Source organism: Erithacus rubecula (assembly GCF_903797595.1).
Source record: "Erithacus rubecula genome assembly, chromosome: 1".
Classification (NCBI taxonomy): domain Eukaryota; kingdom Metazoa; phylum Chordata; class Aves; order Passeriformes; family Muscicapidae; genus Erithacus; species Erithacus rubecula.
This window is the reverse complement of record NC_136658.1, coordinates 102,094,871-102,120,530: the sequence shown is the minus strand read 5'-3', so window position 1 is coordinate 102,120,530 and position 25,660 is coordinate 102,094,871. Positions and strand designations below refer to the sequence as shown.

Genomic DNA, 25,660 nt, shown 5'->3' with positions numbered 1-25,660 from the left:
CCTAAAATCGTTTTGGAATTGAAGTTTCAGCACTAAATAGGAAATACAAAAGAAACTCCAAGAGAATAACCAGTAGGGAAAAGATTTGGCTTGGTACTGAGCACTGCAAGTTCAAAACATTGCTATCATAATAGGGATCATTATGAACTAAAGGTCAGCATCTCTGCAGGGACAAAAATAGCCCCAAAAATCCTCTACAGCAGTGTTCAGTTTTCAGAAGGAAAGCTGCACACAAATGAGGAACCAAAAGGACAAATGTGTGGAGGCAGCATGGAGGCACTGCATCCTGAGAACCAATCCAAGTGGATTCAGAACGACCTGGAAAGATGGGGTGGCTAAACAGAGTAATAAAGAAACCTATCTGAAGTAAAAATACAAAGAACAAATTGTCTTGATAAAGATCATTAAATCACCAGAACCAGATGGCTGTTTGGTCAAGTGTTCTAATGGAAGTGTAAAATAGCTGTATCTATTAACAGCATTTTCTTATTTAAAATTGGGGGGGTTTAATGAAGAATGATGAGGGACACACATAGTGATAATTTTCAAGTAGTGCATGTAATCAGGCCTGTGGACCTACAGAACCTACAGAAAAAAAAAAAAGGAAATCTGGGAAAGGATATTCTGTAGAAGAGATAGCAGTTTTGTAAAAGTAGATATGTCTTACATCTCCAACTGTACCTTTAAGGAGTATGAGCATAGTGTTTAAGAAGCTACAGGTCATTTGCCATTCCCCAGGGATTTAAGGATGCCTTCCAGCAAAGGAACTAAGTTCCAGTGAGGCAACAGAAAAGGTCTTCTGGTGGATAAATAACCAATTATCTGGTAATTTCCTGAAAAAGATGGAAAACCAAAAGCAGAGGTCAGTTTTCCCAAACAGGAAGGTGATGTGCTCCAGGTCTACTCTGCCCAGCATGTACATAAATTAACTGGAAAGGAAAATTATTAGTGCAGTGGCACATCTTGATGATACAAATTTATTCAAAGTACTTAAGGTGAGGACAGACTACAAACAACTATGGAATAACTTCACAGTACTGACTGCCAGCAAAGTTATGGCAGAAAAAATCAAATCTCAATTAAAATGTAGGAAAAGCTATCCCAGCTTTCTGTGTACAGTAAGGATCTTTTTCTTTCAAACATTCCTTTAGCACACATGAAAGAGGTCTTGGAATCATAACAGAAGTCTGAAAACATCACATCAACACTCATGACTGTTCAGAAAGCCAAATGCCATGTGAGGAATTACTGGAAATTACTGAAAAAGCAGAAAATATCATGGTACCACAGTGTGAGTCCCAGTTGTGTCTATAACGTGTATCATAGGAGGTGTTTGGGATCTCCAATCTAAAAAAAATTACAGCAGACTAGGTAAAAGGTATCCAAGGACAGAATAAAAGGTGTTGGTGGGGGTTTGTCTTATTTTTCAGGTATGAGATAGCTGTCTGTATGTAAATTGCTTGCCTAGGTTCCCTATATAGTTAATTAAAATCTGCTCATTTCTGTTGTTGCAATTCAGAATGTGATTCTTTCCATCCTACAGTAAAACCTTATGTTATGTTCAACTCCTGGGTTTGATTAGCTGTGGAATATAAAGGAACCATGTAAGACAACTCGCTCAGATGTACATACCATTTAATCAAATATATCTCAATCTTTGCATTTTAAACATAAAAAAGGAAAAAAACATGATGTAGGTCTTGTACATCCTGAGACAGCACCAAGTCCACAAGAAATGGCTGATCTCTGTCTCTTATGAGCTAAAATTTAGGGAAGGTCACAAGTGGGTCTCCAGAAATAGGTTTAAAAAGCCCAAAAACTCTAACCTAAATGTTAAACTTGCCATAAGATATTTTTGATCGTAAAAGTCTATGTTAGTCCAAAAATCAAGTATGTAATCTTTGTAAAAGAGTCTCTCAAGATCTGTTTGACATAAAAATACTCCATAATGGCTCCACAATCTGTGGACTCAAGTTGCTGAGCTGGAAGAACACAAGGGAAGGGAAGCTGATGCTTTCCCTTACTTTCTTCCTTCAGCAATCGTATTGGTTACTATAAGACAAGGGACTGGGCAAGATGAGCTTTTCATCTGAATGATTATGGCCACTGTGTGTTCTCTAGACTTCTAGTATTTGTCTGGTTAGGGTGTTTGTGGTATGTGCCTTCTAGAGTCCTTGCTCATTTTCCAAGGCATTTTGAAATATTTTCTAACAAGAGTGTACGGATCATTTAAAATCCAATCTACCACCTACAGTATCACAAACCATTGAAATTCTGTCTTGCATAAGGACAGTTATAATGACGATAATTTGGGGCTGGTTGTCCTATTGCTGTTCACACTGTGAACTCATTTGCACTATGAGAAATTTAATGGGTACATCTCCTTGTGATACTAATACACTACTACTCACCATGTATGTTGGTTTTTAAATTACCAACAATATAATTCTTTAATTTTTTTCATTATAAACTTGTTATATATTTAGTGTTAATTATTCAGAAGGAAAAACAAACAAACAAACAAACAAACAAAAAAACCCCAGAAAAAATAAACCAGTCTTGTACTAAACAAGATGGCTATTAGAAATACAAATATTTCTGTAAGACATTTGCAGGAAAAATTCTGAATTTCTGCTTCCACAGAGGCTTAGCTCTAGAACCCTGTATGCTGACTGATGGACTGGTTGTGATAAACTACTGATTAAAGAAGAAGGCTTAGAGTTGCTGACTCCTTAATAATACAGATTCATATTCCAAATTTTTCTGTGGTTATCTTTCTCTTTTCTGTCTACAGTTTTATAATTGTAAGTTTACTGACATAAATTAGATAGCTATTCATTGACCAGCATTCCTTTTTTTGTTCTTGCTGTTTTTCATATTTGGATTTGGCCAGCTAATTAAAACACAAGCAAAAATTCAGGCTGGGCAATAATAGAATATAGGATATTGAATTTAATGTCAAAAGCTGTGGTATTTTGTGCATTGGAATATTATTATCACACTGCAAAAATCATTATCCTTGCAGCACAAAAAATTAATTTGGATATCGATTGAAGAGAAGGCAGAAGATGAGTTTTCTTCTTTACTTCCATGTCCACTTCTTTCAGTGTTACAGTTATTACAGGCATTTAAATGAGAGCAGTACTTCCAAGTCCACAATGCAGATGCAAATAATTGGTCTGAAAGCAGCCTGATACTTTAATACATGTTTAAAAACAAGTGTCTGATTAGGCCTGTGTGCTTTGCTGAAAAAGTGATGCTTTTCAATCAGAAACCTGATCCTTATCCCATAAAAATAATAGAAAATTAACTTGATTTAGTACAGGAACTTCATTAAAGTCCATTGTAGTGTAGGAGTTAATCTTTGCATCAATTGATAGGCATTTACTCTTATCTGTTTTTTATTTTACATATTTATTTATTGTGGGTATTTAATTTTTATTATATATTACCTTTATTATATATTTTCTCTTCCAAGATATCTAAATATATACACATGTATATCTCTATTTTATGCAAAGTGATCATTGGTGACACTAGATTAGGGGTGTTCTCAGTAAAGTAACACAGGAGGAACCGAGTTGATGATACCAAATGCAAGTCACAGAGTCATGAGCAGGTACCTTGGGCCATGAAAATAGCAGATCACAGGGAAAAAAAGCAATAAAACAGCCATTCGTAAGTGAAGTGCTCAGATAGCAGGGTATATATTTCTTCAGCCTTTGAGGCCTTTGCTTTACAACAACAAATGTCTACTTTTACAGCATGTTGTTTGTTCTCTGAACTCAACTGCTAACTAAAAAGTTCAGGGTAAGCACATATATAACTCTCTAGGGTAAAACCAAACGTGAGCTGTCTTCCTTTTCTTTGTATTTCAGACCTTGCTCAGCACTGAACTGTAAATCTGTTCTCACCAGTAATATCAGTTCTACTCCAGTGGTATAAAACTGGTGAAATGGGGAAGTCAACTCATCTTCTGGCATTTGCATAGTTCTCAGCACTTCTTTTACAAAATACACATCCCTTCTGATGTTGTTTTTTAAAGATCCATCATTAGAGTCATTCACTGTATGGGTTCCACTTAAGGCAGTCTAACTCCCTATGTTGCAGGGTAATTTAACATAATTTATGGAAGTTAAGTCTGGTTTTAAAAGACATGTGAGGAACAATTTTTCAATTATATTTACCTTTAGTGCTCTTCATGTCATTCTAATGTCTATGAATATCTTCATATTATTTACTCTTAAGGTTCACTGAGATACTGGATAGGTTTTTTTTAACTTTATTTTGCATCATCTGTTGATGAAAAGATTAATATGCAATAATTTCAGATTATTTGATGATCTAAAATGAGATGCATGTGGTTTATATTAAAAATGCTGAGAGAAAGGAGCTATAGAGTAGACTAATACAGCAAGTAAATTATTCTGCAGACATCATATGGCCATAAAACATGATCCTGAGAATGACAGAATTTGTCCCTTAGAAATGACTCATTGTTACATTTTGACATATTTTATCACATTAAAAATTCATAAATGTCTTCTTAGAAAAGATAAATATGAAGCAGTAGAAGATCTACATAGAGGTTTCTCTCTTTCATAAAGTCATGGTGCCATGAATTTACCCAGATACATCATGGAGACATCCTCATTGGGTGGTTGATTTTAAAAGGAAGAAGTTTGTAACTAGCAGATTCTGGATTTCAAGTACATTACTGAAATTATTAGCTAAACAGTTTTTATACATAGTTTAAAGATTATCTTAAAATAAGCATTAATTTCATTTTTTAAAATATGAGCCATATAAGCCAGTCTGAGATGCATAGCAAATTTTTTTTATCTTTCTTTCTCTCTCTCTCTCTTTTTATTTTTTTTTTTCCTAAACGGACTTCCCATTAATAACATTTTCTTTGCAACACACACAATACCCACGGTAAAAGTTTCATCCTTTTTCCATTTATCATATTTGGGAACAGCTGTCTTCCTGTTTCCCTGTGTTAAACTGTACTTATCACACCCATCCATCCTGACTGAGCACATTGCACACAAATAAAAGGAGAAGCAGGAGACAAGTGTGCTCTGCAGTGCACCTTAGAAATTCAGCTAAACTGGCCAAATGTGGCTATGAAGGTTCCAAATTCATAGCACCTTCTGAAAAGCCAGGTCTTGCACTCATAGTCCATACAAAGTTAAATAAACAAGCTGGTAACTGAATCATGACTGTATGCTCTTCCCTTTCAGCTTGGCTTGTAATAATATCTTTAAGTTACTAATCAGCTGGTAGCAGAGCCAATAGTTTTTTAAGTTAGTGCTGATTTATATTTATATTTATATTTATATTTATATTTATATTTATATTTATATTTATATTTATATTTATATTTATATTTATATTTATATTTATATTATATTTATATTTATATTTATATTTATATTTATATTTATATTTATATTATTTTATTGGTGCAGGTTTATCGAGCAGAGCTGGTTCCCCTTAAAGAGAAGGTGCACCAGGTCAATGAGCTCGCTCACCGCCTCACTCCCTCTGACATCCAGCTCTCCCAGCACAACCTCAGCTGTGTGGAAGACCTAAACACAAGGTGGAAGGTGCTACAGGTATATTTCACATGACTTTTTTCTTTATGCTGAATTTAAGTAAATATTTCTGTTTCTCTGAGCTTTGTTCCCTGTGGGATAACACCAAAGGCATACTAAGGAATGAAAGGAAGGCAAACAAGAAAATGTTTTGTTGTTTCCATTCATAAATGCATTAGGCCCAACCTAATACAGTAGATGGTTTAAAAATGTAAAGGGCAAGCCACAGGTTTTGCACACATTTCAAAGATAATACATTCTCTTCCACAGAGTTCAGGAAACCTTGTGAACAATTCACTTTTCACTGTAAATTATTGCTTTGGTTTATCAAATCCAGATATTTGGGAAAAAAATCTTTTCATCTTCTCTGAAGATACTTGGAGACAGCATGTCAGGGTGAGATGGTATTGCTGATAGAACAGATAGTTAATTGAAGTATTATGGTTTACTGTCTTTTATCATATTTACTTAAATGTCATCTGGAAGATGCAGAGAGTAAGGTGAAAGCACTCCAGTAAATTTTTAAACACATCCTGAGGGGAAAAGCCATAAGTAACTTTGAAAGATTATGATATACTAAAGGCTAAGTTGTGACCCTTGGAAAGAGAAAAGATCTGTTCCTATAATAATTTTTTTCTGCTTAAAAGAGATCATGGTTTGAAATGCATTAAGAGGCAGAGCTCATTTTTGTTAGAAGATAATAAAATAGCATAGACTGGAATAGAATAGATCAATTGGAACAAATATACAATTATTTAGACCAACTGTTCTACATACAAGATCTCCTGGACACTCACACCCAATGGTACTTTTTAGAGTGTTATGTATTTTTCCATCTTAGGGCTAGACTTTTTCATATATGACTATCAGTCCAGTTAGATGTGATGCCCTTCATAGAAAACTGAAATTTTGGCCATGTAATAATTTTTGTTTCATGCAAAACCACTCTCCTTCTAAGGTATGTTTCTGCTGTTTATTTCTGGTTTTAGTTTTCCAGTATGTCTCTTTTTCATTCTGGTGGTTTTGTGGGTTTTTTTAAATGTATTTATTAATCCCCTTTGTTGTGCTAATGTTACCTAAAATATCGACTTCATACTTTAGTCTTTTCATCATTTTTTCTGTATAGTTCAGTTTATTTTCATGTGTCTTTCTTTTACATTGGTTGTATTTTCTCTCAGGTTTCTCTTAATTCTTATTTTCAAAAAGCATTTTTTTCTGTGTCTTTACTCTTCTCTGTCTTTCCCCATTTTGCTTCCCTTATTTCTCTTTGTGTTTTTATCTGTACTCCCTTTGTTTCTTTCCTTAGTTTACTTCTCTTTTTCTCCCTCCTCAAAGGTTAGATCTCTTTCTCTGTCCTCTTGCCATTAGGAATATGGGGAAAGTATTTCTTATCTATGTCCCCCATTTCCTAGAAAATATCACTGCAGGAAAATCATAAAACAGAGAGTTCTGTGCTATTGCTTGCCAGAGAGACACCCATCCTTGGTTATGTGTGGGAAAAGTGCATAAAGACATAAAATTTATCATATCTGAAACACCTGAGAATTCTAGTGCTAGGAGAAAATTGAAGAGCATTTTGTAAAGAAGATAAGAAGATAATCATGTCTCACTTGTTTCTTTATTAACACTGGGAACTTACATAAGATTAGAGGAAGAAATATATAATCTTAAACCAAATCTTAAAGAGATTTAATATTAAATTCATTTTATAATCATAAAGCCAACTGTAGTCAGTCATTTGCATTATTGCACAGTGGTTCTACAGTGAGATTAGTACTGTTAGTGAATAAAATCAAATATTCCAGAATCTTCCCAGAACTTCACTTGTATTTCTGCAGTAAGACATGTTTGACATTAATTCACCTGGTTTGTATTTAATTTTAGTGAATATACTCTGGAGTATTACTGGTGTACAAAAATATAGAGAAAGCACTCAACCACTCAAAGACTCAACCAGTCCTGTTTTTGAAGTGTTGTGTGGAGTGCATTTCATTAATGAAAGCTGATGCACTCAGCACAGTCACTGAAAATCGTGTCATCCTCTGTGGACTTCGAGTAGCTTCATGCCTTTAATGGAGTAGTTTTGAGGAAAATATGCTGGTCATTTTTTATTTTTCTTAAACATGAAAAGAGATTAAATCTTTCCAAGATTTCATCTTGGAGATGTTATGATGTTGCTATGCATTTCACAAGGAGCTCTCATGTGTGCTTCAAACAGGGTATGCAATGAGCTCATCCTGGGGCAGAATGAGTCTTGCAAACCCTTGCTTACTTCCATTTGGCATTTAGGGAGTCAGGAATCCTCTAAAATAGGTGGGAGTTATATCTCACTTAGTCAGAGATCTGGGTGATGTAATGCTGGTCAAAGGGCAAACTCCTGACATGTAAAAGAAATTACAAGTAACCCAAAGAGAGCATAGCCTTCAGTTATCAAGAAAGCTTTTTTTGGTTTAAATCAAACTTTCTTTGCTTTTATTTAGGATAATACCTTTAATAAGCTGAAAATACAGTAAGAGCTGTCTTTCATCCAAAAATGTGTATATTAAGATGTTTTGCTATGGTATTATACTCTAGTGTTTTTACTTTTGAAAGGTGGTAGTTTGTGGATTGTTGTCTTTGAGCACATCAAAAACCTAGAGCTAAATCAGCCCAAGGTCTTTCCCAATCTAAACTTTTCTATAATTCTATGATGTATATACAGATATATATATATATATAATGATTGCCAAGAAGCATAAACCCTAATTTCATTCCTCACTCCTCAGCCCATTTTGCACCAGTAGCAAAGATTCTGCAGGATGTGGGGATTTGAAGAATGTTGTGGTGCAAAAAACATGCTGCCATTTGTTAGAAGGTGCAGCCACAACTATTATTCTGTTCCCTTGAAGAGCACTCTGTGCTTGCAAGAGCTGTGGAGAGCCAGCAGGCTTTTATACCCCTGCAGGCACTTATCTGAAGTCATATCATCATTTTGTTTGTGTTCTGCTGAGGACAGGCTCTTTACTGAGCTGCATAATGCACACTACTGTAATAAGTATTGCTGCAATTAATTATGTCAAAAACCAGCTTCTGTGTGCTTCACAAATATTAGCTGATTTTTTTCAATCTGTGGTGAGGAATATGAATGAATCTTACCATCTGTATTTCCAGAGGTACTAATATATAAAGAATATAAAAGCCAAGAAGGAAATGCCTTCTTCCCTGAATTCAGTGTGAAATTGTCACTGTGCAGCAAAGTCTTTCTGGCCAGGGATTCTCTAAAGAGCTGAGTCACTGGCATTCTGGGCAGAGGTCCCCAGCTCACACCTTGCTTTTTATAGAGTTTGGACACCAAGGCAAGGAAATAAGCTGAAATCAGCAGTGGCCTACTGTAGCAGGTTTTAGGTTTGGGGTTTTTTTTTTAATTTTACTTCACCTTCTGTCTTCCATGCCTTCTCCAAGAAAAATATCCTGCCAAAAATGATATAACAAAAATACCTGTACAAAAGAAATGTCTTTTTCAGGTCTCATGCAGTTGAATTGAACCAAGTTTGCTTTTTAAAGTAGTAATTAGTAATGGTTTCAGGAAATACACTTCATGTCTAAGCCATAGAATTAAAATTTGAAAGTGAGGAAGGATAATCTCTCATATCATTTTTCTTAGAATAAAAGAAAAGTCTCTCTTATTTTACAGTTCAGTTGTCCAAATGATAGTGCATAGGATCATCATACAAGAAAGCTGTAGTCATATACTTAAATAGAATATTGGCCTTAAATTGTCCTATATCTTAAAATATAAGTAGAGTTATTTGTTATTAAACCATGAGTGTAAACTGGGGTTAAAGTTGATAGATTGACAGATGATGCAGCAGTAGCAAGAAAGATGTTTCTTCCTCTGTATGAGAGAGAATGTTATGTCTAAATGAATGGCTGATATAAAAGCCAGTTAGATTTATATATGTTTGTATTTTATATTTGTATATTACACTTTTCTGTTATCTTAACAGTTTCTCTTTCCACTGGGATATTTCATGAATTTAAATAGCTAATTTCTTTCAATTTCCTTGTTTTTTTTCCTCTTTTTTAAACTATATTTTAACATATGTCATCTGTTAGTTGCTGAAAAAAATGAGAAAACTTTTCTAAATATAGGGAGTCAAAATCCAAGTTCAGTTAGAATTACAGTAGTTAAGTCACCACTAAAATCACAGTGTTTTTCAGCCTTGGAATTTGAAATTATTTTGTAGTTGAAGACTTTCTCTTCCCAGCAGAGGGAGGTTTTGATCCTTTTTGGAAGTTGAGTTTTCCCATCAAACTACTTAGTTAAAATGTTGGTTTGTATGTTCCATGAGAACAGGAACTTCTGCCAAAACCACAATTGTTACAGCTTTGTAATGGTTTCTTATTTGTTTAGTTGGCAATGCCAGTTGGCTGCAGAAGTCATAGACCCAAGTATTTTTCCTCATTTCTGTTAGATTGAGTCTCAGACTTTTTCAATGTTTTTCTGCAAAATTATGCATATAGAATTAATTTTGCAGTGACTTGTTCTTTAGAAATCTTTCTTTAGAAATTCTGTAAGTTAATGGAGGAAGGCCAACTGTCAAATTGAGATTCAATTCTACTAATGAAGCCTGTGTCAATAATTGGAAATATTCCTTCCTAAATTAGGAGGACACCTTCATTGTGGCATCTTTAAAGCAGTCAGTGAAAGAAAGTGTCTATAAACAGGAATGGTTATCATCCACAGACATGACAGCAGGCAAAAATAATAAAACCTTACTAAATTTATGATGTGTGTGATGAATTTCACTTTGCTGATAATTGCAAATGCTTTAATCACTTTTTGTAAAGGAGGTGCATTCATTTTCAGAGTTCTGTTATCCTCTTTTGACTTCCTTTACTCTGAAATTTTGTCCTCTATGAAGATGTTTTGAAGAACATGCAGAAAAATAGCAATTTACCCTACTTTATATTCTCATTACAATATGCATCTGTAGATTTCTTTCCATTTTTTTTTGTTTCTCATAAATGTATTTCAGTGCAGGGGATTATAAAAGTTGAGTTACGCTGTTTGTAAGTGAAAAGAAAAGCACCTAAAATTTATCAAAAGTAAGAAAATATGTTACAGGTGCATCTTGAATTTAGTACTCTCTTGTACAACCTTTGCATATAAAATATATTCTGTAAGATCTCCCATTTATCTATTTGATGGAAAAATGATAGGAAAAGAATGGGCATATTAGTTGATATATGTAAGTCTCATTTCCTTATAAAGGAAGACTTGAACAATTTACTTCCACCTGTCAGCAGTTATAGATTATGTTTGGCAGCACACATCCAAATGACTCACACCAGACTATATTTAGGATACTGAGGAAAACAGAGGTTATGCTACTGTTGAAAATACATTCACTGCAAACCAAAATCCACTAGTTCTGTTGGGTTTTAGTCATGTTGTTTTAGCTAAATCATTCAGTTCTTAGCTCTTTAACTTATTTACCCACCACCACCGAAACTGTATTCTTTTGAGTTCATGATCTGTAATACCTGATCATCTTAAAACCATTATTTGAAATAATTTCTGTAGAAGTCCCTTTGACAGGGAGTGTGGAAGTTACATTTGAAGAATTAAGATTCTGAGTTTCAGTCCTATACAGAGGTGTAACCACAAGAGTTAGAAGATTTTATCTTGGATTCCAAAATTGCACAGATAGCTTGGGGGTCTTGTACAAATTGAAAGAATACAGCCTGATTTTTTTTCAACACCTTTTTAGGTGTGTGACCTAATTCCAATCAGCTATGCTTAGGCTGCTCATTATGAAAAATTAGAGTTGTTCAAGGTAAGAATGTGTGAGGGGGAATAGCTGGTAAGTGCACCAGGTTAGCAGCAGTCAGACTAGTGAAAGCAAACAAGGACAAAACAAAAATGAACCTTGCAATTATAAATCAATCTCCAGTCCTAGCTTCCACTCCACAGGCCCTTTCCCCTCCCAAAACGTTATCAGCTGTCAGAGCTCATAATGTGCAGGGTGGATTTGTCTGAAGCTGCAGGAGAGGACAGGAGGGCACAGGGTGGGCCAGGGCAGGATCTGGCAGGTGGAGGCTGCTGGGTCTGTGCTCTGTGCTGCTGCTGCCCACCCTGGAGGGGCTGACACAGACCTGTGCCCATCAGAGGGCACAGAGCTCTGGGGTGAGGCTGGAGCAGATGCACAGAGTTTGCTCTGAATGTGGAACACGTTTGTCACGGATAGAGCACTCGCTGAATTTAAGAGCTGCCCACTAAAGGCTCTCTAATGTGATTTTCAGAGGCTTGTAACTCAATGAAACCTTAATGAATACCCTTGGATTGAAAGCAATATAAAACCCCTTAGATTCCAAGTACCAGTGCCAAAGTATTGTTAAAGGTTTTTAGAGGGAGAATGTAAAACTGGCAAAACATATTTCTCTTTCACCCCATTTTCACTAATCCCTTCTTCTGAAATGATGTGATACTTTTTACAAGAAACTTCATTTGAAGTGATTAAAAGCCCAAGGAAAAGAAATAATACGCACATTTCCAGTGCAGAAGGTTAATGTTAGCCTTTTTTATTTCTTTGTTGAGTCATTTTGTGTCTTTCTGACATATCAATTATATATTATATCACTGCAGATAGTTTTATGTCAGGCCATCTACTTTCAGGTTACAGAAAGCTTTTGCAGTCTTTAAACTAGGTAGTATTTTGTGCTATATTTTTTTATACTTTTTCCTTCCGTGAGACTAAGTAGAAATTTTTTTTGCTGTTTTAGAAATACTGATAATAATAGTGTTTAAAATATTAAAAATGTCAGTTGCATTAAATTATGACACAGATTTGAAACCAGCCTTTATGGAAGATTATGTGTGTCATTTTAAAAAGTATTTTCACAAGGTGCTCTTTAAAGTTGCCTGTGCAGTTTTCAACACAGTTTGAGTAAAGCTGAATGTTGTACCCTTGTATAGAAAACTATGAGCAGTATGGAAGTGATGTAATGGTGTGTTTGCTGTAGAGGAGGACACTTAATAATTAAAATGGCTCAAATCCTGTAAATCTTCTATAAAGTCCTTCCTAATTTGGATCCACCCAGCACAACACAGGCAGAATGTGTTATTTCAAAATGCTTATCCTGTGGCTCATCTAAGCTGTTCAATTCTTGTGCTTGTTGTTAGTTTATAAAACACTGATGCTTCAATAAAATTTAGGAATATACCCCTTGGTTACAGAACAAACATAGCATTAGTTACAATTATTGACCAAGAGCTTACAATTTCAGGTTTTATTAGTTTTCATTTTTTATTTCTTTTGTACCTGGAAAGATCAACATCAAATTCCTGTTTGTGGAGATGAATTCTTTAGGGTAGGACATTTTTAGGGGGACCTTCAAGTATGGAGGTTGAAGACTCAGTTTTTTTCTTCCATTTTCTCAGATGTTCAAAGTTGTTTCTCTACCCCAATTCAGTTTGTTTTAAACCAAAATTAATTAGCATAAATCAATCCAGAAAACTACTCCTAAGGTTACACCTGGAGGTAGTTTATTCATTTTGTTGGATGTTTTCACTTTCATTCCTCTGTTTTCTGATACCATCCTGAAGTGTTTTGTGTCCCTTTCAATACCCTCATTTTTGACTCTTTCATCTGTAAAAACAATCAGTTCTGTCCTAATTAATTAGCTGACACATAGCTGATAATAGAGTGCTGTTTCACTGTAGTGATTTTGGGGGTATAATGAAGAAATAGAAGATTGTGTCTTCCATAAAATGTCTTTGTGCTTTTTGTATATCCAAGCATTACATTTCTTAACCTCAAAACATCACATTACAAATCCTGAGTTGATTTTGTCTGTACTTTTGCCAACCAGAAAACTAAGATAACTGAATTTGGGTTGCACATCAGTTGTCATAGCTACCTGCAATATATCCCTGAATCTGCCTAGGTTTACCTCTAATGAGAAAGGGGTTACATTTTTCTCATAAAGCCTCCATAACTTTATTCAGGTGTGAATGACCTGTGAAATACTCTCAGACTGGTACGGTCTGTTGCAGAAATCGAGCAAGCTTCCTCTTTTAAAAAGTCAGGATCTAATCCTTTTTTCTTCACCAGTGAATAGGAGGTCAGCTCCCATCAAATAAAGTTTCAGAAAGATAGAGGCAAATCCAATTTTATGATCACCACTTTTCTGTCTCAACACTGTGCCCCCACATCATTAGACTGTGCTCAGTAGTTCCCACAGCTGGTGGGACAAGCCTGTGTTGTTTAACAGTGCCAGGTCATGCTGATTATTTCAGCTTTGCCAATGACACTCTATATCGGTTTTTTTCAAATTATTTTTACCATCTTGTGCATGAATGTATGTGTTTTCAGGTGAGTATTCATGTATGGATCAGAGCTACAATTATAAAATTTAGCTGATTGACTTTGTGTTGAGTTGATGTAAGTTTTAGTTCTACTGATAGTTTTTACTTTAATGTAGTTCTTATAGTTACATAGTTCAAAGGTCTGTCCCATTCCCTAGAAAAGAGGGCTAGAAAAACAACCTCTACTTCATGAAAATTTGTGTTCATAAGTATTTATCTTTAGATGGGCCAAAGCCCCTGAATCAGGTAATAGTGTCTTTGTGATGTGAGCTACACCACAGTGCTGGACACAATCTATGATCTTGTATTATTATTGTTATGTTAATTGAAAGCATGATTACCATTGATGTTGTAAAATCTGCTTCTGTTGGTCTAGGGACAGTTGCAGAAAACAAATCACTGTTTAAAAAGACTGTTTAATGTAACTTTTACATGCTGCTGTGGGTGCTCAGTGCTAACACTGTGAAATGAGAGCAACCACTGCAGAATGTTGGAACTTGAGCCCCCAAGGCTTTGTGTGCTCTGCCATCCCTCCCAGCTGGGCTGACTGCTGTCCCTGCTGAGCCTGCTCACTCAGATATCCTCGGGTGACCCAGCAGCAACATTTGTGCCTTTTTCTGCCAGGAAAAGCCCAACACCTTTATTGTACAATTATCAAGGAAAACCCTAGGAAATTGGTAAAAGTTAAAAGAATAAAAAGTCTGATTTGCTGTCTTTAGGAAGCTAATCAATTCTTAAATCTTTAAACAGGAGATATCACTTGTTCCTGATCCTTCCAGCACTTTGGAGGAATAGTCCCAAAAAGATGTATTCACAGTTGTAAACAAAGTAGATTTCTTGAGCTCTTGTGTTATATTAATTACATGATCATTGCATTCACACAACTTAGAGATACTGTACTTCACTCTCTTGCTCATTCAGATAGGCTCTATCTTGCCAGAGATTTTTAATTTTTTTTTCTGAATGACAATATAACTAACAGATGTTTGTTTTTGGCTCCATTTCTACATTCTTTGAAAGCTGGAGAATTAAATTGCTGACATTCAGACAACACTAATTCACATATCCAGGGAGCCTAATTTGCCATCCCTGAGATTCTGATTCCTGGTGTTCATGGATTTAAAAACCATTTCAATGACACAATATAAGAATAGGCTGGGGAGTTTCAATAGTGTGCTCCTGCTAAACATAATCACATTTTATAAACATCTGTGTCATTACTGGTGTGATTCATCTCTAAGCTGTATACAGCTGTGTTTGCAGTTTCAATTAACAGTCCTCTAATTTCATATCCATCTCATGTTGCTAATTTAGTTAATTTATTCATAATTAAGAGTATTCTATTTTCTATGAAGGTTTGTTGAGCTTACTGTATTATAAAAAATAAGAAAAAAGCCCCTAAGGCTGAGGCATTTTGATTTTTACAATAGTCACATCAGAACAAAAATGTCATTAATGTACCTAAAGGGGAAGACATGATACAAGGGACATTTTTTTTTCTCAGTGTGGAATGAAAAGCCTTTGGAAGGTATTGGCTTTGTGTTTGAAAGCAAAGGACAGTATGAATGTGCTCTTTTCTTCTCTTTTTTGCCCTTCTCCCTTTTGCCCAAAATCTAATGTAATTCTATGGTTTAAACTAATATGGTTGGTTTTAATATGTAAAAAAAAAAGACACCTCTAAAAAGGGTGTTACAAGAGGAGGAATGTGGCAGACATGAATCATCCTACTTCATACATTTTTCTTCTCTAACATTTATATTTTAGATTACAAGTTATTTTAAAAGACCCATGTGATTAAGAGCTGTTAGATAACTTTAAAAAATTAAGCTTAAGATATGCTCAGGTGGAAGATAAGGACAGTGCTAGTATTTACCAAAAGAAGTTTATTCATTTTTAGAAATGTTTTTTTTATATCAGTACAAGAATATTGTGTGAAAAATGGGTTAGAAACCTAGAAACAAATCTTCTCCATTTGTCCACTGTCTAATGATGGTCTACAATTTTTCCAGAATTGGTTACAACTCTCCAATATTGTGAAAATACAGAGGTACTGCCTTCTCTACTATCTTCACAAGCCCTACAGGGATACTTATTCCAGGAAGTGTCTACAATATTAAAGGAGTTTTATGTATAAATGGCACTCATTAAAAAAAAAATTAAGAATAAATTTAGAAAAGTAGAAACTCCTCTTTAACTTGAAAAGTATTTTGGTATTTGTGTGTTAGTGACAAGGTGAGGACAGCACTGAGAGTTCAGCAGCCCTTTCTGAAAAAAGAAAAAAGGGAGAAATACAGGACAGTCTTCCTCCTTCAAAAAAATGTAGATAGTTGCTGGAGATAAGTATTAGTGTGAGTATTGCTATAATATGAAGTAAACAGAGGGAAGTTGAATGGAAAACATTGAAATAGTGTGATCAATTTGTCTCAAGCAGAGCTGCAAGTTTTTAATGACAGCTGCTGAATCCTTTATAGCTAAAAATCACAGTTGTCTGCTGCATTTTCCTTTAATCTTCCCTTGCCTACAATCTCCTTGATGCTCTTTTTAGTTTCTCTCATTGCTCTTTTTTTCCTTGAAGCTTCCTTTCTTCCTCTTCATATAAGCTTCTCCTTGTCTGTCTTACCATCTACAATCATACCACTCTTTATTAAGAAAAAGCTAGGAAGAAAATCATTAAACAAATAAATAGAAAACAGCTAGGAAATTTATAATCTGAAATTAGAAGAAATTAAAGAGGTAGAGAGAGGAAAAGTGCAATGTAAGGTGAGGTAGTTTTTTACTCCTGGAAATTGTGTGAACCACAACCTTTTCCTTTCCCAAGGAATCTCACAGCAGATAGCCTCATAATTTTATTTTCTTCTACTTGTCAATTGTTAATGCTGAAATACAATATTCTGAAGACAATAAAAGTTTGAATCATTTCAGCCTTTTAGTTGCATACTCTATATTTAGCAAATAGAATGACAGTTGCTTGCTGTACAAATTCCAGGCTGTCCCACCTTTTTCTGATTAAAATGGTGATTAGGGTTAAAGGAGATTATAGCAATTTGCCAGGGTCCTGTTCTGCTGCAAGCTCAAGGTAAGAGGGTGATTCAAGTGCCTGCAGAAAGATAGATTAGCACTGGTTGCTCAATTTCCATGCTCCTGTGGATTTTTACACTCTTTTTTATTTCTTTAGATTCTCCAGATCTTACTGTGCAAGAAAGGAAACACATTCATTTTTGATACAGAAAAGAAAAAGTTAATGATTTTTTTCCTCTAAAGAGAGATGGGTCTTCAAAAGGGAGCACATAGGTCTTTTAAATTTTATTTTATTAATATCATACTCTGGCCATTTGTTGCTTTTTCTTTTCCTTTTTCTTACTCTACATAAAATGATATGGCAATTGTATCTTGTATTTCAGATGTTAAGTTTAAACCCTGTGGAAGTCTGTAAATCTATGTGAATTTATATTATGAAGAGAATTGCATGTGATTTTCTTATTTATATAGGGAGATGCCACAAGTTGGAGATAAATATTTGGAGCTTGAATCATCTTCCTGCTTAAATTAAGTTTTTCAGATAAAGGTTGGGGGGTTAAATTCTAAACCCTCGATTCCATGACATTAGACATGGGATTCCCATCTGTCTTTTTCCCAAGAGAGGATTTTATGCATGCCATATTATGAAAAATATGGTCAGTGTTTATCCTCTGCATATTTTTGCTAACAGAGAGAAAATAAATACCTGTCATGAAAATGCTGGCACATTCTTGTGTGTTTCAGTTTTGTGCCTTTAGCACCAGAGGGTAATTTTGCTTTTTGCATGTTCTCCTGAAGGATCTGCAAGTGGGGGGGTCCCTTGGGTGCTGTGTTGCTGTGCTCACACTGCTGAAATGAGCAGCTCCCAGTTTGAGTTCTGGCTGCCTGCATTGGTTCAGTCATCATTTGTTTTCCCAAAGCATATGCCTGTTTTAATAGAGAAATCACTGTTATTTGCAATAAATAATAATGTTTAACTGAATTTCAGTTAATATTTCCCCCCTCCTCCAAGGTAACTCTTCAAAGGGCTGCTCTCTGATCTTAAGTAATGCACTGACAGACCTCCCAGCTGTCTGAACATCTCTTTCTCTGGATCTGCCAACACCTAAAATGTTTATATTTAATGTTTATCTGTTATATAAACAAGCAGGGTGATTTTGAGCCACTGTCATGTGAAAAATAGATCTGCATTTAACTGACCAATAAAACAAACTAGCTTGGGTCTGAGCAAGAAGAAAATCAGCCAGAAAGGAAAGGAGGTCATTCAGGCTACCAGAAGACCTGATATTTTCCAGTTATGAAAAAGCAATTTTTCCCTCTGAGAGGATGCCCACATCTGCTGCTGGATATAAGTGCAGTGAGTGCTGTGCCTTACCTGTGCTGCTCCTGCTTACTTCAATGGAAGGCACATTTACAGTCAGCAGGGTTTATCTCCCTGGTTCCTGGCCATGTCAATCTGTTACTCTCCACTTGTGGAAAATCTTCAAAGGTTCTTGGCCTGTTACACTACACAGAAAAAGTCTGTGCAGATTTGAAAACCTAGATTTGTTTCTGAGAGGGTTTTATGTGCTGCCTTCCCACTCTGAGGACTGTATAAATCCCATTAAAGCAGCAGCCTGTCAAACCTTCAGCAAGTCTTGGTTGAGGATTTTCTTTCTTTCTATTTTGAGTATTCAGATGCATAGGTGAACTTCTAGAATTTTAATTATATCTGTATCTGATGAGCTGCAGCAATATAAAAGGAGTTTGGGTGAGATTTAATTTTAGATAGCAGCTTAATTAACTGTATTTGTAAAAACCAGTGCAGCTTTAATTAAATTTCTCTACATTAATTTAGTTATTTAATTGAAAATTTGTTGGGATAGTCCTTACAATTTATAACTCTTCCTGTATGGGAATCTGAAATAACAGATCATAATAATAACTAAAAATAAAACCCAAACTGTACTTGAGTTTTTGCTAGATTTCTACTGGCTTTTGCAAGTAGCAGGAAGGGGGTGTTTTTTTCCTCCTAAATATTTATTCTGGTTCATGGATTTTGAAACAGGATTGGACATCTGAAAATTCAACCTGTAAGAGGTGGTTGAAGATGTATTCCCCTCTCCTCTCCTCTCCTCTCCTCTCCTCTCTCTCCTCTCCTCTCCTCTCCTCTCCTCTCCTCTCCTCTCCTCTCCTCTCCTCCTCCTTCTCCTCTCCTCCCTCCCTCTCCCTCTCCTCCCTCTCCTCTCCTCTCCTCTCCTCTCCTCTCTCTCCTCTCCTCTCCTCTCCTCTCCTCCTCCTCTCCTCTCCTCTCCTCTCCTTCCTACTCCTCCTCCTCTCCTCTCCCTCTCCTCTCCTCTCCTCTCCTCTCCTCCCTCTCCTCTCCTCTCCATCCTCCTCCTCTCCTCTCCTCTCCTCTCCTCTCCTCCTTCCTCTCCTCCTCCTCTCCTCTCCTCTCCTCCTCCTCTCCTCTCCTCTCCTCCTCTCCTCTCCTCTCCTCTCCTCTCCTCTCTCCTCCTCCTCTCCTTCCTCTCCTCTCCTCTCCTCTCCTCTCCTCCCTCTCCTAATAAGCCTTGTGCTGTGCATCTTCTCTCATGAGATGAAGCCATGAGAAAACATTATTTCTTTTCACAGTAAGGCTGCATTGACCTGAAGCAAAAACATATATGTTCTAATAAACATTACATGAAAATTAGAAGTAATTTCAACTTATGTTCCATTTCCAAATGCACACTGTCTCTCAATGACAGCACTCTGAATTTCAAATAGTATCTGCTTTCCTTGACTTGAAACTATTTCCACTGCCCTACATTTCCCTAAAAAGTCAAAAATTAATTTCACTGATACTTTGCCAAGGAGACTGTTCCTTCCCAACACCCATTGCATGCATCAATTGCATAAATGGTAACTTTATGTCCTTCTAGCACAGCTGGATATTTTCATTGATTTTTCTCATCTGATTCATTAGAGTTCCTTCATTTTTTTTTTCTATAATGCCCTGTCTCTAATCTGTACAACAAAACAGAAGAGGACTACATGTCCTTCCTGTGTCATGTCTGTCAGGTTACACATTTGAGACAGAGCATACAATCCTACTTGCTTGTTTTTATGAGGTACCTTTCTTTCTGAGTTTATTTTGTACTGCTTTGTTGTGATACAACAAGTTGCTTGAAGTAAAATTTGATTTGTATGTGTTTTTTAATTGTTCAGTGAAATGAGCAATAAGAGAATAAATTTCCATGAAGACGTACAGTAATACATAAATCATTAAGCTGGGTAGGATGTTAGGTTTATGAATTCATGAGCCATTTTCCCCATCTGAAATAATGAACAACATCTTTATGATCTCAGCCTACTTGGCCAACTTATAAGATGGGTGGTGGTGCTTCTGGGACAGTTGCTGCAGTTGTAGTGTCTTTGATAGCTGATGTAATGTCTGCAGACTGTTAGAGCCATAAAATTGCAAATCCAGAAACTGGTGACTATTATTCTCCTTCCTAAAATTTAGTGCACTTATTTTAAAGGCTGTCTGCTCTAACAAAGAGTTCACATTCTAATATTTTGTATTGCCTGGTTGGTATAGAACATGTATATATATGTGTACATATATATATATATAAAAGAAATAGTGTCTTCCACATTCAGATTCCAGGGACTATATTTCTTCTGTACTGTTCCATCAAGAAGGTTATCCTAACTAATTCATTATTAATTATTCTGATTGCAGCTCTCTTGGGCAGTGTTTTGTTTAATGGCCTCCATGGGCAGGAACATTTCAGCCACAGCACCAGTTCTTGTGCAGAGAGATGCCTAGTTTAACATTTATAGAATTTAAATGTCAACACCCTGTCAAACCTCAGGAAGGTCAGGATTCAAAAGAGTTACCAAGTCTGCAGCTTATTCTATAGCTCTGAAGGACAGCTGAAGTCAAAGTACTCTGCCTTTCTACCAAGTATGGAGCAAGTATTCAGTTACACTGTATTGTGATGTGCATTTTTATTTCCCTTTAAAATACTAAATAATATTTAAGTCTGATTACTCAGCAATTTATTTTGGGTTTACAAATTTCTACAGTCTCATGACAATTCATAGTGTGGGAAATGCAACTTTTAGAACATGACTTCCACTGTTCCTAATATTCTCTATTTAATATATGCTGGTAACAAAAGGAAACCTGCAAGTGGCTCATTCAGTCTGCATTTATGATATAAATGGTAGAATTCCTAAAGACTGTGACTAGAACATTTTGAATGTAAATACTTTAGCATCCTGCAATATGAATCCATTAGGGAAGAAATGTTTGCTGCCAGTAGTATAGAAGTTGGTGAATGGTTTCCCAATTAATTAGAAAATCCCACTTCTGTTGTTAAACAATTTTAAGAGCTTGTAGAAGTGACAGAAAACTGGCAGGCAAAATGGTCTTGGTGATGTAGGAGTTGAGATTAGTAATGCATTTTCTCAAGGGAACAATGCTTGAACAAGTCCAAAGTTTTATTTAAAAATTCTAAGACTAGAAAAAAAATAGGACTATAGTAAAATTGCATCTTTTGTCAGCCTAACTTATCTTTGAAAGCACTCCTCACATTTCCAGTGCTATTGATTCTGTTTTGAACCATAATGCAGTCATGAATGATTATCACTCTAGATATACCTCACTTCTGTAACTTAATGGGTAGTCATGACTGTACTGTAAAAGTGCACTGCCAATGCCACTGAACATATACTGGATCAGAGACAGCAAAAAATGCTGGTTTGGAGTGAATTAGTTCTCTAGAAGTGAATTTTTTTGTACCTCCTTAGCATATTTAACCTTATGCAGTAAGATGAAAAAACAAACACAAAATCTCCCTGCCTGTTTAAAGGTGTGATATTCCATCCAATATATTCCAGAAGTCCTCCAAAGGTCATCAGGTCATTCAGATTTTGGATAATCAGAAAATGGCTTAACTTGAATAGTGTTTCTGCTGGTCTTATTGAAGGAAAAGCAGCAAAACTTTAATTCTGTACTTTTTAGATATTATTCTGTACTTAACAAGACCATAATTTTTTATGAAGTTTTCTAAGCATAGTTTTAATTTAAGTTCTGGATGATTTTGGAAGGAAAGAGGCTGTTGTATCTGTATACTCCTTCCCATATGTTTTTGCTCACATGTCAAAACAGATTTTCTGACAACAAGGGAAATAAAAATATGTTTGAGATCTGACAAGCAGGTATATAATTTATTCTTTGAGTATACTAGGCTATCACAACAGGCACACAGATGGTTGTCTGGGAAAAAAAAACAAACTGTGAAATGAATTTAAATCCAACAACTACCTCTGTATAGGCATTAAAGGATTTACCCATTTCATGGGAAGTATTCCAGATTAACACAAAGAAAAAAAGAAAAAAGACAAGGTACCATGATTTTTATATTGAATCAATACAGACACTACCAATTTTTCTATTTTAAAAGTTAACTTGAAAAGTAAATTTCTAAGAGGTCAAACCGGTAAATTGCTGTCATAATGGAGATCCTAATAACTTTTTTTCAGCTTTATTTTTGGCCACACTTTTTTAAGAATATGAGGAATAACCTTGCTATGAGGCAGTGCAGGCAGTGCATTTTTGGGATCTAGAGGGTATAGAATAATGGAATTATTTTATTTGGACAGGTCCTTTGAAAATAATTTTCTCCAGACCCTCTGCAGTGAGCAGGAACATCTTCCACTAGATCCAGCTGCTCAGAGTCCTGACCAGCCTGACCTTGAATGTTTCCAGGGAGGGGGGGATGACTGATAGCTAAGAAAGGAACAAAACACAGAAATCAGGACAAGAAAAAAAGGATTCTTATACTCTAAATAGCTTAAAACACACAGAATGTGATACTATGAAGGAAAAAACAGGAGCCCAAGCAGAATGTAATAGGGCATTGGCAGTGGTGAGAAGTAGCAAAGGAGGTGGGGGAATTTCTTGTTGGTACTGGGAGTCACAGCAGAAAGGATTTACCTCTTTAAATGTTATATGCATTGCTTTGTAAATTTGTCTTTCAAAGGAATCTGAACTATGAAGAAATTAGTACATTTTGCTCATATGAGTCTAGAAAATTATATTTCTCCTTTACCAAATTCTGCACTCTCAAGATAGATGATTCTTGCAGTTGTTCTCTCATATGATGAACATTAACAGTACAAGATCTGTACTCTTGGTTTCTCAGCTGTTGCTTTTTTCTCCTTTTTCCTGCCTGATTGTCATAATTGTTTTCTCTTGTACAAGACAAATGCCAAATAATAAGGCAGTGTAATGCTATGGGCAGCTGAGCTAGAAACACACTGACAGAGTGTATTTCCTTGGGGAAATGCCATGGAATGGTCTCTAAGGATATATATTTCAAAATCAAATGCAACCCCAGTTTCCCATCCACAAACTGTGGATGTTTTTCCCTAAAACATTTGCAGGTTTGGAAAGCTAAGTTTTTTCTTCTCACTGCACCCTGGTCAGTTCTCCAGCTCTTCCACAGGTTTCTCAAACTGTAGTCTGAAAAGTTACTTTGGGATTTGTAGCTACCTTACAGCCTTACAGCCATGTCTGCCACTGCTGGCAACTGCAAAGGATAAAAATTACCCAGTCAAAAGCAATTCCAGATCATCAGAGTGGAATCTGGCTCCTGCAGCCAGAAGCAGCTACAGACACAGGACTGCAGGGCAGCTTTGCTGTCCCAGCAGTATGCAATCAAAGCCCTTGTTTGTTCAGAGGAATCTTACTGTACAGTGGAGTTACTGACTGAACACACTGTCTAAATAATGCCTCCTCTCTTAGGTTTGGTTGGGTAAGAGTTTTGGTTTTTTCCTGAGACTGTGAGGGAAGACTATGGAAGTTGTGCAAACACTATCAAGGTAGGAAAGACAAGATATACCAGGGTCTGTAGAGAGTGAGCTCTAATGATAGAAGGACAAGGAAAAAGGAAAAATATTCCTACAAAGAATTTAACCTTTTTCTTTAAGAGATAAATTTAAATAAGCACTAAATATAAAAAGCTCTTGTAACTAAACTATATTAGTAGGCAAAGAGAATAAGTAAAACAAATGGACCAACAGCATTTGTACATCCATGTTTCATCTACATATCACTAAAAGTAGGAACTGACATTATTGATTCAGAATGAACAGAGAGCAGCTGACCTACTAGGATGGAAAGGTTTCAAAGTTAAATGACTCAACATCCACAATTTTATTCCATGGGGTTTTCATTAAGTTAAAAAAGTAAATGTGAACACAAAAGGTCCCAGTCAAATCTTTGTATTTTCCATTTGAAAACTTCTGATTGTAAATTATTTCTTTCTAAATAAAGTTACACAAGACTCAATACAGCTTGAAATTCCTCTGTATATCTCATTCAAATGTATAAATTCATTGTAGTAAATAGTATATTGAACAAACATGATTTCATTTGCTTTTTACAGATTATCTGATTATTTTTATTTGACACAGTTTGTCAGAAAGCTTACATAAATTTATTTCTGCCTTCAGATTTGTTTAGAAATCCTAGGCATCCTGATGTATTCCTGCAGGTTGACCCTGGCTGGATGCCAGCTGCCCCCAAAGATGCTCTGTCAGCCCCCTCCTCACAGGGGAAAGCTCAGTGTGTATTAAAATGTCTCGTGGGTCAAAATCTGGACAAGGAGAAATCAGCACTTCTGTGAGAAGCTGCCCTAAATTCCCCCATATCTGACAGAGCCAATGCCAGCCAGCTCCAGGAGGGACCTGCCACTGTCATACACTGATGGTGTTGCCTGGGGTAGGATTCTTACCTTCTATAACCCCTGAGAATAAATTTCAATCTGAGAAGCATTAATAAATATTTTTATTAAAATATGTGATTTGATCTTCTAGCATTCAGTGTCAGTTTTACTGAAGGAATCAAGTCCATCCTTGTTTCTTAAACTTTTCATAGAAATACTGAAGGACATCATTCTTAAGTGTTATGAGACCATGTTAGTTTTATTTTTTTAGTCTTGTGGAGTCTTTTCTTGAGCATATCCTTCATAGTTAAGTCTTTAATAAACAGATTTTTTTTCAAGAGAATGCTAATTCATTCCTTTATTTACCTAGCTTGAAGGCCATGTGTCAAACTGCCACTGTGATAAAACAGCATGTGAGTTAGACATTCAGAAAGGGTTTCTGACTTGGTAAATTAAAGTTTTGTAACTGCCAATTAAACTGCCTGCCAGTGGTGCTATACAGATACTGCAAATTCAGGTTTTGAGTCTGGCTTCAGCCTGTGTAGGAAGTTTTTTCTTTGCTTCTCTCTTATTATTACTCCTCATTTCACAAACTTGAGTTGCCTTCTTCAGTGGCACTTCATCTCAGGATCTCCATCCTTCTTACTGTCTAAATTCTCCAAGATCTCTTCTATTCTTAGAATTCCCCAATTCTCTTAAAAAGATAAGTAGCGAGGCAAGCCTAAACACAAATAAATTATTTATTTGGGGTGGGAGGAGTTATAAAAAACAGATAGCTGTAAAAATAAGCTGGAAAACTTAAGAGAGGTTTTTATGGCATTCAATAATAAAAAACAAAAACATTTTTCAGAATGTGATTTATTTTCTGGAGGTGAAATGTTATTTCTCATGATTGAAGCTGTGTGGGTGATAAATACATTTGAATAACTCTACCACATAATGTGTAGGTTTGTTCCATTCATTATTTAACTGATATGCAAAAAAGGTATGTTTAA

General features: G+C 35.7%; 1 protein-coding gene across 12 annotated transcripts in view; it reads left to right on the top strand.

Moving 5' to 3' along the window:
- Window positions 1-25,660, top strand: part of DMD (dystrophin) — a gene marked incomplete at its 3' end in the record, with an annotated part of 1,131,161 nt that overhangs the window by 966,495 nt on the left and 139,006 nt on the right. For all 12 annotated transcript variants that reach the window (XM_079310888.1, XM_079310881.1, XM_079310887.1 and 9 more), the window contains one exon: window positions 5,472-5,618. In XM_079310888.1, the coding sequence (XP_079167014.1) occupies window positions 5,472-5,618 (147 nt within the window). The remainder of the gene's footprint in view (window positions 1-5,471; window positions 5,619-25,660) is intronic.